The 19,429-nt window shown below is 39.9% G+C and overlaps 1 protein-coding gene across 2 annotated transcripts in view; it reads right to left on the minus strand.

Annotated features, from left to right (window-relative positions):
• Positions 1-19,429, minus strand: part of HPSE2 (heparanase 2 (inactive)) — a 698,714-nt gene that overhangs the window by 14,360 nt on the left and 664,925 nt on the right. For both annotated transcript variants that reach the window (XM_058543725.1, XM_058543726.1), the window contains 2 exons: positions 13,678-13,823; positions 4,949-5,095 (listed from right to left, as the gene is read on the minus strand). In XM_058543725.1, coding sequence (XP_058399708.1) covers positions 4,949-5,095; positions 13,678-13,823 — 293 coding nt within the window. The remainder of the gene's footprint in view (positions 1-4,948; positions 5,096-13,677; positions 13,824-19,429) is intronic.

The following is a 19,429-nucleotide window of genomic DNA, read 5'->3' on the forward strand; positions in this document are numbered from 1 at the left end:
TTTGGATCCCGGGTGTGCACTGACGCATTGCTTGTCAAGCCATGCTGTAGTGGCGTCCCATATAAAGTCAAGTAAGATGGGCACAGATGTTAGCCCAGGGCCACTCTTCCTCAGCAAAAAAGAGGAGGATTGGCATCAGATGTTAGCTCAGGGCTAGTCCTCCTCACAAAAAAAAAACCAAAAAAAAACGAAACCACAAAGCAAAAGATAAATAGATTTAACTATACAAAAAGGGAACACTTCCATATGTCAAGATAATACTCTAAAAATGAAATAGTTGGAAAAATAGCAAATAAAATACTGGAGAAAATATTTCAACACATATGATAGCAAAGGGGAAATTGCCTTATATTAGAAAAAACTTATAAACTATTAATAAAACACATAATAGTCCAATAGAAAAATAAGCAAAGGACATAGAAAATTCATAAAAGCAATACAATAAAAATAGATGTGAAAAATTTTTCACCTCACTAATACTCAAAGAATACAAATTAAAATAATAATACAGTTCTTCATTATGAAGTTGACAAAGACTTAAAAATATTGCTGCTCTGTGTTTTCCCCAAAGCTCCTTTTGCCAGATCTGTCCATGTCCCAAAATAAATGTGATCATTAGAGAGTTATCATTAGAGAGAAATTGTGGTGGGTCAAGTGGTGGCCAGTTCAGCCCTCAGGACTTTTCACACAAGGCAAGCTCTGAATCTGGACATGAAGTATCATAATGTGGTCTGTTCCAACAGGGACATTAAGATATTTTTAAGTCTTAGTACCTGGGAGTTACTTAAGTATTCTGTCTTGGGTGGAATTGATTCCCTAGAGGGCAATTTTTATTGATTTGTGATCACATGAGGCATTGGGCAGATTCTCTCCTTTGAGCATGGGAGTGCTCTTCTCCTTTGACCTATCCAGAAGGGGGACTATTATTGTCTTGGGTGTGAATGGTCAGTCTTTCTCCCAGAAAGGTGAGAAACCAGGGAGCATGACATGGAAGGGACCTGCAGCTGGAGATTTTTTGGAGGAAAAAATAGCCCGATAATCCCACCACTTCCTCTTGTAGCACAATCTCTTTGTGTGGCATTTTAGTGGCTTGAACAAGCTACTTTGCTGGTGACCATATAGACAACAGGCTCCAAAAGTGAAGTGGGAGGGAAAAAATGGAAGAGAATAATGAAATTTTAGAGTTTCACAGGAAGCAGTAGTCTTTTACTTCAACCTCCCACTGAGTGAGGAATCTTAGAGCACCTCAGCTTACTCTGATTAATAGGCTACCTCCTGAGAAAGCCTATTCTGTCCTGGTCAGACCAGGCAAATTTTAAATTGCACTCCCTGGTTTTCTGTCATTTTAGAGGATTCTGGGCCAAATCTGTTTTCTTTCACTCATCAGTCCTTTGAATATCTGAAGAAAATCCTTGTGACTTACCCTATTTTTCTTCTCTGAATTAAATCTCCCAGTTTCCTTCAGCCATCCTTGAAGAACAGGTATTCCAGACACAGAATACCTGTTCTCTTGTACACATTGCCATTCTCCTTTCCTATAGTGTACAGGGCACCCACCTTTTGTCTGGTTCTTAGAATTAGAACTATCTCTTATTATATAAAGAGTTGAGACTTGAGTGGTGAGTCTTATGATTGGTTCGCTCACTCAGATGAGAAATAGGAAACTTCCTGTGGACCTGGATGCCTGGACAATGCCTGATTAGTGACCCCAAGGGTGCTTCCTGTGCAGTACCTGATATACCTGAACACTGAGTTCACATGGAAATACCCTTTCAGAGATTTCAAATATGTCCAGCCCTTATGGCAATTCTAAGAGATGAGAATTACCCCATGTTCTGTACCAATCAAAAAAGTTTGCTGGCATCTCCCTAATCCTGAAACTCCAGGCCAAGATGCCCAACTGGTAGATTGAATGGTGCACTGACTTCTTCTATATCCTCTTCCTGGTTCCTCCAGACAGGAGCAATCACAGGTTCCCCTGCTCCCAGAGCTTTCCATCCTCTTCTGAGCTAATATGGCTTCGAGCTGCAGCAAGGAATTAGCAGACACAGAACACAGAATCTGGCCCCAGAGGCTTATAAAAGAAAGAAGGAGACATCAAAGGCTGAAATCACTTCCTAGCATAGCCTTTCATTCTTTCCTGCAGAGTCCGCACTGAAACCACACCCTTCCTGTGAGACCCCCATCCCAGAACCGAGGGCTCTTGCTCTCATTAGTAGTTACTGAACAGAGTGATGGATGTGGCACTGAACACGTACATGACAGTCCCTGCCCAGCAGCTCATAGTCCAAGATGGCATAGCACGGGGTCAGAGCCACTGAGGTCTAGAATGGGAGAGGTGTTAAATTAGCAGTAGTTTATAGGAGAGGAACTAACTTAGAGAAGTAAGTGAAGGGCCCAAAGTTCCGCAGTGAAGTAGTAGCAGGATTAGGGCTGGAATCCAGTTCTTTTGACTTCCAGTCCAAAACTTTCTCTAATACAATATGTGTCAAATCACACGTATGTGTCTGTATTTATACTTATATATGTATGTATATCCCTAGGTGTGTGAAATTTACATTTGTAGAAGGCTTCATTTCACCCATATGCTCTAATCTGCTTCTTACAATACCCCACCTGACAGGTAAGGGAGCTGAGGTTTGTCACACAGACAAATGGCAGCAACTGGATTCATATCCAGGCCTTCTGATTCCGGTACCCTCTTCTTCCAATTGCATGACATTGTTATTTGCTCTCAGCGGGCGTCACCAAATCCCTCTTCAGGACCCCTGTGGAATGAAATTCTTTTTCCTGTCTCTCTCCAACATTCTCAACAAAGCCATAACACAACTCCTCACCAATACGGTGACGACGTGAGGTACAAAACAGCATAACTGGAACATATAACATATTGGTGGCCAGTGAGAGTCACTTCAGTCACTCTTAAGGACAGCTTAGGCAGGACAGGGGCCAAGGTGTGGCCAGGGGAGTAATCCTGGAGGCAGGGACATAGAGTTGGATAAATAGGGGTGAGGCTTTTGCCCTTGGTTGGTGGGGAAACAGCTTATAAAATGGTGCCACCCTCTGACACCATCTCCTCATCTTTCATGGTTTTGCATTTATGCAATTCTTATCATGTCTTTTTACCATAATCTTAACAAACGTCTTATCAACACATTATCTTAAAAATCTGAGGAGACTCCGCTTTTGAAGAACGTTCTTAGAAAGAGCAACCAGCTTCTTCCCCAACCGGCTTGAATTTTGAGCTGAGGAAAAGGAAGGCAGTGGGCCTTTACTGAGCGTTAGTTATATGTCAGGAACTTGACACAGATTACCTCATTTATTCCTCTCCATAAGAGAAGTTTTACAGATGAGGAAACTGAGGCTCATAGAGATTATGTAATTTGCCTAAGGACACAGAGCCAACAGTGGCAGAGCAGGGACTGATCTCTCAACCTGTTAGACTAAGGCATTTGGCCAGTTCCTTCCACGCAATACATGTGGTCTTCCTGACACTGGGCAGGCTCAGCTCCTAATCTCTTTGGCTCCAGAGAACCCTAAGCTGTCACAGTCACTGCTGAGGAGTTAGACCCTCTGCCAGAAATGATTTTGCAGGTCATTATTGAGTGGCAGTGGAAGACTTAAACATACTCTTTGTCCTCAGAAAATCAGACCCAGGATCGGAATTTTAGAGCTGGACGGGACCTTACCAAATATATAGCAACTCCTAAATTTTGCAGATGAGGAAAGTGAGGCCTAGGGATTAGAATTAAAGGATTTTCCTGGGTCATATGATTATTTAGTGAGCCAGAACCTAGTCTCTTGCCTAGGATGAAGACCATGAATTCAGCACACCAGTTATGAACTACTGGGCAGTGAAGAGAGAGGGGATAAAATACTCAAGAGAGTCCTGCTGATATAGGTAGGACTGAGAGGAAAGAAAAGTAGAGCAGAAAAAAGAGCCAGGATGTGAACCAAGACTGAAAATACAGATCTAAGGTGGGAAGGAGATGTAATAAGTGACTTCCCAGATTGCGTTTTGTTCCCATTGCACATACAGTTGGAAGCCAAATGCAAGCCACCAAGGTTGCAGTGAAGCAGTGAACAATTATAGTGCAAATAGTTGTGGGCAGCTGTGGGAGTGTAAGCCACCTGCTCCAAGTTTACAGCTTTGTTAAACTTGGTAAACATTAAAAATGGAATGGGAACACTCCCAGTCTGTACAGCATCCCATACCCTTCCTGGGAGGCCTTGCTCAGGAGCCGAGGTGGACTTGCCCTTGACTAGGCCCTTCTCACTGTGGCCTAGAGCTGCTTTCTGCTGGTAGAGGTCAGTGTTTTCAGCAGTAGAGACTGAGGGAGGTAGGGAGTATCACAGAATCATATATTTATAGAGTTTGAAGGGATCACAGAGCCCCCAGAATATAATTTCTTTCCTAATGTTCAGATAAGGAAACAGATCTAGAAAGGTGCTGTGCCCAAAGTTATAAAGCTAGGGGCAGAAGTGACTCTTGATCTCTGAACTTTTGACTCTTTATCCAGTGCTCCTTCCTCTAAGTCCCACTATGTTTGTAGATGATGGCAGAGAGTTATAGCATTACAGAATGTTACAGCTGGAAGGGACATGGTTCTCAACTACCAGTGTTTTCAGTTGTTACATGACTAGGGGGGAGCTACTGGCATTCAGTGAGCAGGGACCAAGGGTGCTAAATAGCTTGAAATGTGATCATCCTGCATAATGAACTGTCTTGCCCAGATAGTGAGAGTGCCCTGGTTGAGAAATGTTTTGTCCACCATTTGACTTTACAGTTGAGGAATCTAAGCCTAGAGACAGGGAGCAGTCCCCTGACTCCATCCCACTGAGCCCCTGAGTGAATGAGCAGCAACCTTGGTGCCTTCAGTAAATGGGCTCCCTCTCCTTCCAGCTCCTGCTGCATTTGCTCCTAAGCTATTTCCAGGCAGGCACTTACTTGGACTTCAGGCCCTCCTGTCCATAGGGCTGCAGCAGATACTGGTGCACCAGCTTGTCCCTGAGAGTCCCGGCCAGTTTGATTTTCTTTCTTGATCGGTGCAGGTTGATGATAAAAAGTGTAATGGACCCTCGAACATAGTTGTGGCTGAGATCCAGAGCGAGAGAAAAGGGAAAGACGGAAACAAAGTGGTCAGTTAGATGCTTCTAAATAATTTATAGACTACATGAAACAGGATTACCTCAGAAAAGGGCATTTATTTTATGGTTCTTGGCCACTCTAGACCTTCAGTGACAGGAAGGCCTTGTTCTTGTGGTTTCCTGCAAAGATACCCACTTCCCACCACACTCCTTTTGTTTGTGTGTGAATGTATTGCAATGATTTTAGAAAACAAAATATTTTTTTCTGAGTATGGAAGGAAAACATACTGATTGCAAAAAAAAAAAAAAAGGAAAAATATAGAGAAACACAAAGAAGAAAAATAAAAATCTTTATAATCCTAGTATCTACAGATATGATAATATTTTGGTAAACATCCTTCCAGTATTTTTTAGTTTATTAATTTGACAAATATTTATTGAGTATTTTGACACATGTGTGTATATTACTCAGTTTTTACGTAATTGGGATCACACTATTCACATAGTTTTTTCAGTTCATGAACATCTTAGGCATGTTCCCATGTTATTATATATTCTTCTTGTAGAAAAATGCTAAAATCTTCAATCAGAAATGTAACAATTTATTTAACTAAGCCCCTACTTTTGGGGACTTATGTTGTTTTCAATTATTTTGCCATTATAAATTATGTGATGGACTTCATTGTACATAAACTTTTTGCACATCGTGATTATTTCTGATGGATAAAGTCCTGGAAGTTGGAAACATTAGGTCAAGGGGACACACGTTGTATGATTCATCACCAAATCTAGTTCATTCCCAGTGCTGCTCCTCCCTGTGGAAAGATTTTATGTCCCGGGCTCTGTGGAACCCTGGAGTGATCACGTGACTGGCTTTGGCCAATGAGATGTGGGTGGGCATGTTAAAAATCTCTGGGCAGAAGCTTTAAGAGGCAGCTCATGTTTTGTCACGTCTCTTTTCCCTCAGCCAGAAGACAGACAACATTCTCGACAGAGGCTGCTCTATTGATCTGCATCCTGGAATGAAGATGATGTTAAGCACAGCTCCTGCTGAGCCATAACAGACAAGTAGTATGAATGAGAAATAAATTTTCTTATTGAAAGCCATGGAGATTTGGAGGTTCTTTGTTATCACAGCCTATCTTGACTGATACACACATTTTGATAATATTGACATTAACTCTCTAGAATGCTTGTACTAGTCTCACCGACTAGGAACTGAGGAACTCAAGGTGGGTTTGGAAGCATTTAACTGTTTTTCCAAATTGTTTTCTTCCCTTTTTGTTATGTTAAGGAGATGCAACCACCAACCACCCTGAACCAAGCCTCACCACAAGAGTTATGCCCATGACCTTTGCCTTATTTTTGATGCTAAGATCTCTCCAGGAGGAGCTTAGGCCTTATCACTGCAATCTGCAGTGTATGTGAAAGCATGTTTTCTAACTGAGCCTGCCCAACTGAATACCTGCCTCTCCCTTTTGAATATTCATTCCCCATCCGAAATAAAAGGTCCTTGCTTTCCTTTGTTCAGGGACGCCATGACTTTGGAAATGATTCCTCATGGTCTTCTGTTTGCTGCAAATATACTTTGTGAGACAACTTCCACTGGTGTAGAGTTTTATTTAACTTGCCAGGAGGCAAACCCACTTGGTTCGGTAACACTAATTTGCTCTGATCAAAATATCTTTCTCAACCAGAGAGGGGATAATGGGATTTCAATGTTGTATTAATTTGTATTTTGGAAAAATTCATACTGAGGTGCATTTTTTCATTTGCTTATTTGCTATTTCATTTCTTTTTTTGTAAACTGGCTGCTCATGTCTTTGCCCATTTTTCTATTGATTTATAAAAACTATTTATTTATTAAAGATAGTGATCCTTTGTCTGCATGTATGTTGCAAAATTTCCCCCAGTTTTCTTTGACCAATTCAGTTAGTTTACATTGTATTCTGATGTATAAAAGTCAAAAACTTTTATGTGGTCAAATTTATCAATCTTTTTGATTTCTGCTTTGGCTGTTTTACCTACTACAAGCTTATAAAAACTATTTTTGGAATATTACTAAAACTATTTTTGGAATCCTTTTAAACCAGCACAGAATGTTCAGAAGCCTGGAAGAACTATATGCCTACATGCAAGAGCCTTTCAGCATGTATCAACAAAACTATAATGATTTCCTTCTCTCACATAGGAAAAATGACTTTGTTTCTAAGGGGTCCCTTAGGGCCCCACCTGGATGGGTTAACGAGAGGAAACAGAAAAACTGACCCAGTCCTGCCTTCAAAGGAGGAGTTCAGAGAAACTCCAAGTCAACTTTGCCCAGAGGAAAACATCATTCCTTGCAGAAATAGCACCCCTCAGCCTCTGGGTCACTCATCTCTGCTTCTAAAGGCGCTAATTAAGAGTTGAGTGACCAAGGGCAGGTCAATATGATAACTTGAGTTGTTTGTTTGTTTGTTTTTTAAATAATACCATTTCCAGGGCTCATCCCTTGGAGATTTTGATTCAGTCCATTTGGAATTGGGCCCTGGCAATCTGTATTTTTAAAAACATCTTTCTGAGATATTTTGGCAGATGAATTGGGTTTGGGAACCACTTGCCTAGAGCAATCCATTAAGGTTATGAGAAGACTTCCTAAAGTATATCTGCTGGTTGTGTGTCAGATGATTTTTCTTGCATCTGTAGAGGGCACATTATTGTGTTCAAGGCTCTTTGGATGCCTGCATTTATTTATTTATTTTGTTGTGAGGAAGATTAGCCCTGAGCTAACATCCGATGCCAATTCTCCTCTTTTTGCTGAGGAAGATTGGCCTTGGGCTAACATCTGTGCCCATCTTCCTCTACTTTATTTATTTATTTATTTTTGTGAGGAAGATCCGCCCTGAGCTAACATCTGCCAATCCTCCTCTTTTTGCTGAGGAAGACTGGCCCTGGGCTAACATCCATGCCCATCTTCCTCCACTTTATATGGGACGCCGCCACAGCATGGCTTGACAAGCGGTGCGTCGGTGCACGCCTGGGATCCGAACCAGCGAACCACCCCAGTGGAGCATGCGCACTTAACCGCTTGCGCCACGGGGCCAGCCCCCATCTCCCTCTACTTTATATGGGACGCCACCACAGCATGATTTGACAAGCAGTGTGTTGGTCTGCGCCTCGGATCCAAACCAGTGATGGTGCTCAGGGCAAGCTGCCCCAGGAAGCACCACTCTGGTATGCGGATTATTTCGAGCTGAAGACAATAAGGACTCAGAGAGCTCAGGAAAAATATTTGAGTTTCCCCTCCCAAACTGCCTAAAGAATTTAAAACCAAAAAAAAATCTGTTTTAGGAAGGGGTTATTATCATGACTGCTATAAAAGATAATTTAGGATAGAGGTTACAATAGAAAAGGCACCAACAAGCCCATCTTATCGGGAGTCCTGTCTCTCTGGCCACATTCTTTGGATGGCCCTGCGAGGAGTTGCCAGACAATCATTTACATTTATAAGGGAAATCTCCATTTGTAAAGGTATCTCCCTCTCTGTTTGGAGAAGAGAGGGGGGGTGAGCTCATTTCTAGTAACTTATCAATGTGGAAGATGAGGCCTTGGGGCTGTATAATAAACCTTACTCTTGTTTACTGTGCTTTAGTGGTAATCTCCTGTAATTGACTCCCCCACCCCCAAAATCCTCCTTTGTCATTGGCTGAAAATGATATTTAAGACGAGAATTTCTGCTATTGTGTTGAGAAACGCAGTGTCCCTGCTTTCTCCCATGTATACATGTTATTAAACTTGGTATTATTTTCTCCTGCTAACCTGTCTTGTTGATTATTTGGCCAGCCAGAAGAACCTTAAGGGAAAGGGCAGAGGGAGATTCTCCCTCTTCCCCCGATACCAGCAAACCCCGGGACGCCAAAGCAGAGCACGTGATCTTAACTGCTACCCACCAGGCCGGCCCCTGGATGCCTGCATTTATATTCTGATAAATTACTAAATGACTCTTTTATCTGGTCCCTCCTCCTCTGGTCCTTCTTCTCTATCCCCTGAAGCATGTGAACTAGCTTTTGGAGCCAAATAAGTTAGCTCAGAAGAGAATGCCAATTTATTTGAGCAGACTTGTATCACCAGAGCTCTGAAAAAGGATGCTGCTAGCCTGTGTCAGTGTTTACTATCATTAAAGAACACTGACTATACTTCATTGGTGGGCTTTAAGCTTAGCTTAGCTGTGTGCAAAATTGAGGAAGACACCATTATATACAGGTACTCTGGGCTCAGAGTGTGAGCAAAAGTGGGCATGGATAGATACCAATTTTACCAGGCTGCGGTAAACCCTGTGGCTAACTACCATCAAACAGCCTTCACAAAGGCCAGCAGTGGAGGAGGAGAGAGCTGTGTGCTTGCATTTATGAGTTTCTCCTCTGCAGAGCTGGGGCAGAATGAGCCCTCAGAGACTGCAGAGGAGAAAGATGGGATGTGGGGATGTGGTGGGTTGGAGGGAGACCTGAAATCACAGCATTGCTTCAGGGAAAGCTGTCTTTTCAAGCTGCTTGGCAATGGTCTGATTTCCATTTACATAGTTCCCCTTGGGGGAGACAAACCAGTACTGAAACCCAGCCCAGAGACCAGCATGCAGAGGCTCTCACAGAACTCCTGGTGCCTCCTCAGGTAGGAACTGGCATTGAAGACCGCCTCAGCCATCCCTTTCCCTGACTTGCTGATGGGCAAGGACGTTAAACAGAGGCCTTTTGGCTATGAAGACACATTCTTGGCTGGAGCGTAGCACCAACCTGAAAGTACTGTGTTGAGAATCCAGATTCCTGAAGAATGTATTTTCTCTGCCCACAGAAAAATAATCTTGGAGGAGTATCTGAAAATGGGGTCTGAAGGCGTGGCCTGCAAGCAATTGCTGACCTTCTGATGTCATCAAGTCCAGGTGGCCTTTGGTTTTTTTAGTGAACATCTGGTAGAACATCTATCTTGCTCCATGTCTCACTCATGGTGAGACTTTTTCACCAGCAGAGAGTCCATGAATCTGGAGTTCATCTTTCTGGCTGTTCTTTTGCTGCCTGACGTCTTTCTTCTCTTGTGTTGCCATGGGAGGAGGATGAAGTGAGTCAGGGAAGAGAGGCTGGAATTGAAATATCCTGGATGTAAGAGGTGGAGGATGTCACATGGGGACGTGCATTTTGACTTCCAGATAAAAAACAGTCACTGTTCTAGAAATGTCTCCAGTAAAGCTGAGAGACTAGGAAAGGGAAGGGAGGACGATGCTTTGGAATCCATAGTCATTCCCAGTGAAAGTCAATGTGCTTGAAAACTGGGTTGGTCCATTGTCTCCAAATATAATTCAAAGTTTTGGGTTCGGTAAAACTCAGGCCATGTTTTGCCAAACATTTTTTCTCCTAATTTCAAAGCCCATGTGTATTTTAAGGGAAATTTAATCCACATGTTTCTGATTCATTTACACTTAACTCATCAAAATATTGTTTTGTAAGAACGATTTGATGTCCAAGAAGCCTCAGGAACCTTTTTTATGAGTCTTTAAAAAAAACTTCTTCTGAAAAACAGGAAGTCGTGTTTTGCCAATAATAAACGAACTTGAACCCCAAAAGGCTCAGCTTTGCTTCAGTATCCACCAGATTCCAGTTGGTTTTGAACTCGGCTAAGGACCTCAGCTCCTCCCCAGAAACATATATTGTCTTAGCAGAATGGTTTATAAAAAGAAGATTTCCCAGTCAAAACTTATTTGTTCTCTGAACAGGAAGACTTAGGGTGAGAACTGCCATGCTGCCAGTGTCTTAATTTGTTAATTCTAGAACAGAAAGCAGAGAAGCACCTGCTGGTTTTGGTATGAGTATCTAACATTTTTTCCTAAATCAATTATAAAAGACAACACCTACTGGGTCAGAAATGACCCACAATGCAAGAGACTGCCACAGGAGGCAGTAAGGTATTCCAGTAGAGGTTGCATGACTGTCGGGGAGATGGTGAAAGGAATTTCTGTGTTGTATAGGACACTGGGCCAAAAGATCTCTAAGGGTTCTTTCAAATGTAAAATTCTTTGCATTATTAATGTAGTTATTTGTATACAGGGTGATACCATAGAACTTTCAGAATTCAATATGATAATATAATTGCAAATCTCTGGCAAGATGCTTGTCACATAGCAAGTGTTCAGTATACACTGGAGTGCAAAGTTGTTTTAATAGACACTTTCTTTGGGTTGTTCTACTGGTAAGTTTATACTTTCTCACCCCATCCCTGTTTCGACCAAGGATATATGTTTTCAGAGTATTGGTCAGAATAGTGTGAAGCCAACATGCCCACTCTGGGACATTTCTGTGACCTTGGCTTCATTGGCCACAAATAAACTAAGTGAACAGTAGTGCTTCCTCACGACTGTTGTGGAGGATGAGAGGGCACAGACTGGGCACATGGCTTCCCCAAAAGAAGGAGCAGAGACACTTCTCCTATCCTTGTGCCTACCTATCTGGGGCACCTGACACCCACTGACAGGGTGGAGCCAGCTCAGTGCATCCATTTTGGGCTTTCTTTCCTAATAAGAACAAAAAGACCTTCACTCCAATTATTATCGTTAAAGTCATATGTGGAATGAATTAGTAAAGTCTTCTCTTTCCTTTTTTTAATGGGGAGAAGGAAGGATGATACTGATAGAAGCACAGTGGCACCATTTCCCCAGAAAGGTTCTGGAGCAACTTCCAAAAGAAAGGAGAGGAGAGCTGGTGATGTACAGAGAATGTTGAATCCAGATTATTTTAGTAACTTGTTTAAGGTCTCATGCTAGTGAATGGCAGAATTCTTAACCACTCCGCCACACCCCCTCCTTCTGGCTGATGTGGTGATATCAAAGGGGAAGAGGGCTAGAACTGTAAATCATCAGTGACGTCTTGATATCCTATCTCTGCATTCATTTATTTATTCACTCATCAAACATTCACTGAAACCTTCTTCATGCCAGTCACTATATTAGACACCAAGAATACAAAAACAAATGAGACACTGGCCTCGAGTTCATGGTATACTCAAAATATTAGTGACAATTTCCCACAAGAATGTCAAAGAATGTCAGGATGAACACTGGGATGAGACTATATGAGCCCACTGTGAGGACACCCAAATCCCACTAAGCCCATGCCTATTATTTTTTTCCTGGGTCCTCAGACTGATAGTACAAGGGCCACAAACTGATGTCCTTCCCAACAGAGACAAAAGGTGCCAAGAGTAATTTTTCTCTCTTGAAGCTGGGGATCTACCTTTTGGGTGGTTACCTCAAGGACAGGGCAGAGACAAGGAATACAATGTTTCCTTGTGTTGTGATCAGATAGCTCCAGCCAAGGCCATAAAGCAGTCACTCTCTGTCAGGTATTGGATTGAGCTTCCTGTTGAGCAAAAGGGACGTTGAAAGCTTCTGGCTTCTGCCCAAACCAGCCTCCTCTCATCCACAATAGGCACTTGTATCTAAAGACAAGACAACAGGGCCCTTGCCTCCCTATGCTCAGAGTGATTCTTTGAAAAATCTTATCATGATAAATTAGTTGTCTTGGCTCCTCTCTCATCAAGGAAGGGGAATGAGCGTCTGTTGTAACCTGACCACCAGAGCTCTTTGTGCTCCACAGCCCGGTGATCAGCCCCTGATAGGCGGCTGGAATGAAGGCCTGGCTGGAGGTGCTTGCTTCCTTCTCCCCCACCTCATCCCGCCAGGGTTTCTCTGCATTTAAAGAAAGAGTTTTCTCTTCCAGAGCTGCCTACTCTGCTCCTTAAATAGGAAGTGATGTAAGAAACCATATTTGGTCCGATGCATTTTGCTTTACGCTCAGTTTTAAGTATTTACTTTATGATCCTCATGTTTTAAAATATTTTATCTGCCAAACTTTATTTATTTACTGATAATTATTTTTCCTGTTTGTTTAATGATAATTCTAATGACAACCAGTACTTCAGATCAAAAAGAGAAGAATAACCATACATTACCCTGCTGATTATTCTAAGACCAGCCCCCTAAAAAAGTAAGCCTAGATTGTATTTAACCTCTTAAACTCTAAAACAGCTGAAAGATTTTTGGAATACTGAAGATGGCTCTAAAGCTGGCATGACTACTTTTGGGCACTCTCAGCTTGGGACACACTGGTCTATGGCCAGGTTTCTAGTGGTACAGCTCTCTGGCATGCGTGTTAGAAATGTAGACTTACTTCCTCAAGCTCTGCTGGCGGATCATAGGAACAGACTTTATATCTCTAGCCTTGGTTCAGGCGTAGGCACACAAAAAAGTGTGGTGGGCATTATGTCAACTGGCACAGAGAAAATGCTCAATAAAAATTTGTTGAATGAAGAAGTAAATGAACAAATGGCATGTATTTTGATGAACATTTTATGGATAAATCCTCTAAGTGTGAGAAAGAGGGTTTACCTGGAGAACAAGCTATTTATCAGAGATCATTTGAAACCTGCCTAGAGCAGGTATAGTGATTCCAGAAGCAGTTATCAATAAGTCTTGAACGGGTCCCAAATGGTATGGAATTCTAAGAGGGGCTGGAAGCCTGCAGCCCCTCGGGGATGGTTTTCTGTGCCATCTCTGTGAAGACTTACTTGTGGTGGTTTGTGCAGTGAGCATAAATCCTTAGTTTGTCCCGGATCACTCGGCCTGGCCGTGGCTTCCGCTGGAGCCCAGCAACATGCACCGCCAAGACTTTGGGGCCTATCAGGCGCTTGTAAAGGAGAGAGAGCCAGTAGTCCTGAGGAAAACAGAGAGGCAAAATCAGAGAAAGACGCACGTTCAGGTGCAGTGCTCTGAGTAAACACACAAACACATAGGCCAGAAACCACTTCTTACCAGGAGCACAGTGAATCACGACCAACTAGACCCTAACCCTGTAACCACGGTCACCCCAATGAAGCGCTCACCCTGGGTTGACAGTGAAGTGGGCATTGTCTAAAGATGCCTTTTCAATTGGCCAAATGGGAAAATGTAAGTAGGGTGGACCCAGAGCAGTATACAAACAAATGAAGCAAAGTTTTTCACATATGAAATAACAACCAGTTGGGGCCTTAAATTTCCAACTTTCTTTTCCTATGACTTTACTTTCATACTGGTTTATGGTTTCTGTTTAATCGTAGAATGGAAGATTTCCAATCTTGAGGACTGTCATCAATATGAGAATCCAAAATGTCATTCTCTAAATGTTGTCACTAAAGACCATTAGTGCGGTGGGAGGGAGATGAAACTCCTCTGGGCAGGAGAGCAGAGTTCTGGATTCCAGAGTCAGAAATGCAAAAGGAAGAATATTTGCAAACCATGGTACTAATTCTTGGTCATCCTCTAATTCTGAAATAAAAAGAATAATTCTAGGGCCGGCCCCGTGGCTTGGTGGTTAAGTGCGCGCACTCCGATGCTGGTGGCCCGGGTTCGGATCCCGGGTGTGCACCGAGGCACCACTTCTCCGTCCATCCTGAGGCCGAGTCCCACGTACAGCAACTAAAAGGATGTGCAGCTATGACATACAACTATCTACTGGGGCTTTGGGGAGAAAAAAATAAATAAAATCTTTAAAAAAAAAAAAAAAGAATAATTCTAAACTAAAAAGAATGTGATGCTTTTAACCATTCCAAGGTCCATGTGTAACTGATTAATAAATATTCCATCTGTAACCCCCATATGTATTTGAATTTACAAAAGCCTATTCACCACCACCTTAGTTTGTATTGTATTTGCTATTATCATATTTTGTTTTTGCATTTGATACAAATATAAAATTTGCATTTGTATTGTGTAAGCTTTTATCACCTATTATGGGTAATGACTGCGGTGTTTATAACTCACCATGTAAAATAGGGCTTCTTAACTTGTTTAGGGGCTTCCCCAACTCTTCCCCTCCCCAGTTCTGGAATTCAGTGAACATACTCTTCAGTGCATGCTACTAAAGGTCTTAAAGACATCAACTATGTCTTCTCAGCCTTCCAGGCAGAAGCCTCTTAATGATCTTTTTTTTTTTTCTTGTGTGGCCATCTATAACATCAGCTGCTTTAAAATGTCTGCTGAATTGCATAAATCCAAACAAAGTCTCAAAGCCCCTTTGCCACTAGCATAGCTCCAAATCTGTCCTGCACGGGGTGGGTGGGTGGGGCGGGGCTCTAGGCCTTGCCTGAGCATTTACCTCAACTAACTTTAAGTGGCCTTAGTGTCACTGTTAAATATGGTCTCCTGATATTTAAAATGGCAAATATTTCATTATTGTCAATCACATAGATGAAAACATCTCATTGGTTTTATTTGCTCTTATTTGATTACAATGTCTGTTTTCTTGATTACTACTTCATGAAGTGATTATCATGTCACCCATATTTCCAATGTCACATCCACCTTTTTCTTACTGATTTGTAACATATCTTTTAGTGTTAGTAATAAGAATCCTTTGGAATGTATATGGAATAAGTATTCTGTCCAAGTTTGTAGTTTGCCTTTTATCACTTTTTACGATTTTTTTGGTTAAATATGGTCTCCTGATGTTTAAAAGTTTTTTTAATTTTTAAAATTGTTACAAGAAAATAAATCAATCTTTTTCTTTTGGTTTCTTCCTTTTCTTTTATTCTTAGAAAGTTCTTCCTTGCACAAGGATCAGATAAATCTTCACTTATATTTCTTCTAGTTCTTTTTATATTATCATTTTAAAATTTAATCATTTAATTCATTGAAAAATATTTTGGTATATGATACTGTTATTTTCTAAATAATTTACTAGTTGCTATAGTGAACAACCTATCCCCAAGCCCATCATTATCACATACTAAGTTGTATATACATATATGTATGTAAATATATATTTATATAACATATGTATAATATATATTATAATTAATATATAATATATGTATAATATATATTATAAATAATATATATTATAATTAATATATAATATATAAATAACATATATTATATAATTATATTTATATGTAATATATATTCTATATTTATAATATATGTGTATATATGTATGTAAATATATAAATATATAATTATAATATACATTATATGTTATGTAATATATAATATAATATATACACATATATTTATATGTATTATATATAATATATAACATTATATATTTATAATTTATATATGTATAATTATAATACATAATATTATATATTGTATATACTTATATAATTATAATTATACAATTTTATAATTTTATAATTATAATAAATGGAAATGCAAAATTATTCCATGCTCATGGGTTGGAAGAATCAACATAAGTAAATGTCCATACTACCTAAAGCAATCTACAGATTCAACCCAATGCCAATTAGAATCCCAACGACATTCTTCACAGAAATTGAACAAAGAATCCTAAAATTTATGTGGAACAACAAAAGACCCCGAATAGCCAAAGCAATCCTGAGAAAAAAGAACAAAGCTGGAGACATCATAATCCCTGACTTCAAAATATACTACAAAGCTATAGTAATCAAAACAGCATGGTACCGGCACAAAAACACACACACAGATCAATGGAACAGAACTGAAAGTCCAAAAATAAAACCACACATCTATGGACAGTTAATCTTTGACAAAGGAGCCAAGAACATACAGTGGAGAAAAGAAAGTCTCTTCAATAAGCGGTGTTGGGAAAACTGGACAGCCACATGCAAAAGAATGAAAGTAGACCATTATCTTACACCATACACAAAAATTAACTCAAAATGGATTAAAGACTTGAATATAAGACCTGAAACCATAAAACTCCTGGAAGAAAATACAGGCAGTACATTATGTGACATTGACCTTAGCAGCATCTTTTCAAATAACATGTCTGACTGGGCAAGGGAAACAAAAGAAAAAGGTAACAAATGGGACTACATCAGACTAAAAAGCTTCTGCAAAGCAAAGGAAACCATGAACAAAATTAAAAGACAACCTGGGCCGGCCCCGTGGCTTAGCAGTTAAGTGCGCATGCTCCGCTACTGGCGTCCCAGGGTTCAGATCCCGGGCGCGCACCGACGCACCGCTTCTCTGGCCATGCTGAGGCCACGTCCCACATACAGCAACTAGAAGGATGTGCAACTATGACATACAACTATATCCTGGGGCTTTGGGGAAAAAAAAAAGGGGAAAAAAGGAGGAGGGTTGGCGATAGATGTTAGCTCGGAGCCGGTCTTCCTCAGCAAAAAGAGGAGGATTAGCATGGATGTTAGCTCAGGGCTGATCTTCCTCACAAAAAAAAATAAATAAATAAAAATAAATAAATAAATAAAAGACAACCCACCAACTGGGACAAAATATTTGCAAATCACCTATCTGATAAGGGGTTGATCTCCAAAATATATAAAGAACTCATTCAACTCAATGACAAAAAAACAAACAACTTAATCAAAAAATGGCAGAGGATATGAACAGACATTTTTCCAAAGAAGATATACAGATGACCAACAGGCACATGAAAAGATGTTCAACATCACTAATTATTAGGGAAATGCAAATCAAAATAACAATGAGATAGCACCTTACACCTGTCAGAATGGCTATAATTACCAAGACAAAAAACAACAAATGTTGGAGAGGATGTGGAGAAAAGCGAACCCTTATGCACTGCTGGTGAGAATGCAAACTGGTGCAGCCACTATGGAAAACAGTATGGAGATTTCTCAAAAAATTAAAAATAGAAATACCATACTATCCAGCTATCCTACTACTGGGCATTTATCCAAAGAACTTGAAATCAATGATCCAAAGAGATCTATGCACCCCTATGTTCATTGCAGCATTATTCACAATAGCCAAGACATGGAAGCAACCCAAGTGCCCATAAATTGATGAATGGATAAAGAAGATGTGGTATATATATATAATGGAATACTACTCAGCCATAAATAAAGACAAAATAGTCCCATTTGCAACAACATGGATGGACCTTGAGGGTATGATGTTAAGTGAAATAAACCAGACAGAGAAGGACAAATACTGCATGATTTCACTTATATGTGGAGTATAACAAATACATGGATAAAGAGAACAGATTTGTGGTTACTAGAGGGAAAGGGGGGTGGAGGGTGGGTGAAAGGGGTAAAGAGACACTTATGTGTGGTGATAGACAATAATTAGACTACTTGGGATGATCACAATGAAGTCTACTCAGAAAACAGTAAACAATAATGTACACCCGAATTTTCACAATGTTATAAACCATTACTATCTCAGTAAAGTTACTGGGGGAAAAAAAATCCATTTAAATGTGGTGAGGGAAAAAAATTATAAAATTTTATAATAAATATATAAATACTTAAAATTATAAAACACATAATTATAATATATAATATATTATATACAATGCACAGGTAAATATATATGATTTTTTATGATATGTATATCATGACATACTGATAAGAAATGTTATATATAATTCTGTGTGGATTTTCTGTTCTTTTCCACTGAACTCTCCATTTCTTTTATCAGTTTCACTTCATTTTAATTACTATAAGTTATATTTTAATATCTAGAGGTTTAAGTCCATTTTGTTATAATTTTCTTTCTTTGTTCAAACTTTCCTTAATTAGTCACCTCCATTTATTTTTCCAAATAAACTTTGAAATCATTTTTTGTCATGTTTGTTATTGCAGAGAAGTTTGAGGCTAACATGAATTTTACTCTGTTTGGTTAGCCTGTTTATTTTCTCTTTCGTGTTCTGGCAGGATGCTTCTGGAGTCACGTTTTATCCTTGATATTTGAGCTTTTACCAAAAATGTGTCAATGTGGGCTTCTGCATTAATTTGCCAGTATTTGGGGAATACTTTTGATCAGAAAGACTAAAGGCTGTCTTCAACCTGTGAGAATTTTCTTTAAATATAGCTTTGAATTCTTATTTCTTTCTGTTTGTCAATCTCTGTTTCAGGAATCTGCTTGTTAGATCTCCATCCTGAGTTCTGAGCATCTATCATCTCCTTTCTCATTGTTTTTTAATCCTTTTTTCCCTCTGCAAAATGATGTCTCAAGTTTGTCCTCCACGTTGCATATCCGTTTTCTCTAGGATTATTTCTGTCATTTACTAAGTCTAACGAGTATTTCAACTGTTATTACAATTTTAGTTCCCTTGTAATCTTTTCTGGTCTCATTTAATTTACCTGATTGTTTGGCACTTATTAAAAATTTTTTCCCATTTTATGTGTATTATGTATATGTTTTCCATATACAGGAGAATGTATGTAACTTACATGACAGTTCTGAAGTATAGGAGAAACAATCATCCACCTTAAAGCTACCATAATACTCACGCTGTCACATCTAGTTAATGTAATTCTTCCCTTTCCCATTTTTGTGTTTTTCATTCCCTTGTTTCATATTTTAGTT

Source organism: Diceros bicornis, chromosome 6, assembly GCF_020826845.1.
Source record: "Diceros bicornis minor isolate mBicDic1 chromosome 6, mDicBic1.mat.cur, whole genome shotgun sequence".
In the NCBI taxonomy this organism is placed as follows: domain Eukaryota; kingdom Metazoa; phylum Chordata; class Mammalia; order Perissodactyla; family Rhinocerotidae; genus Diceros; species Diceros bicornis.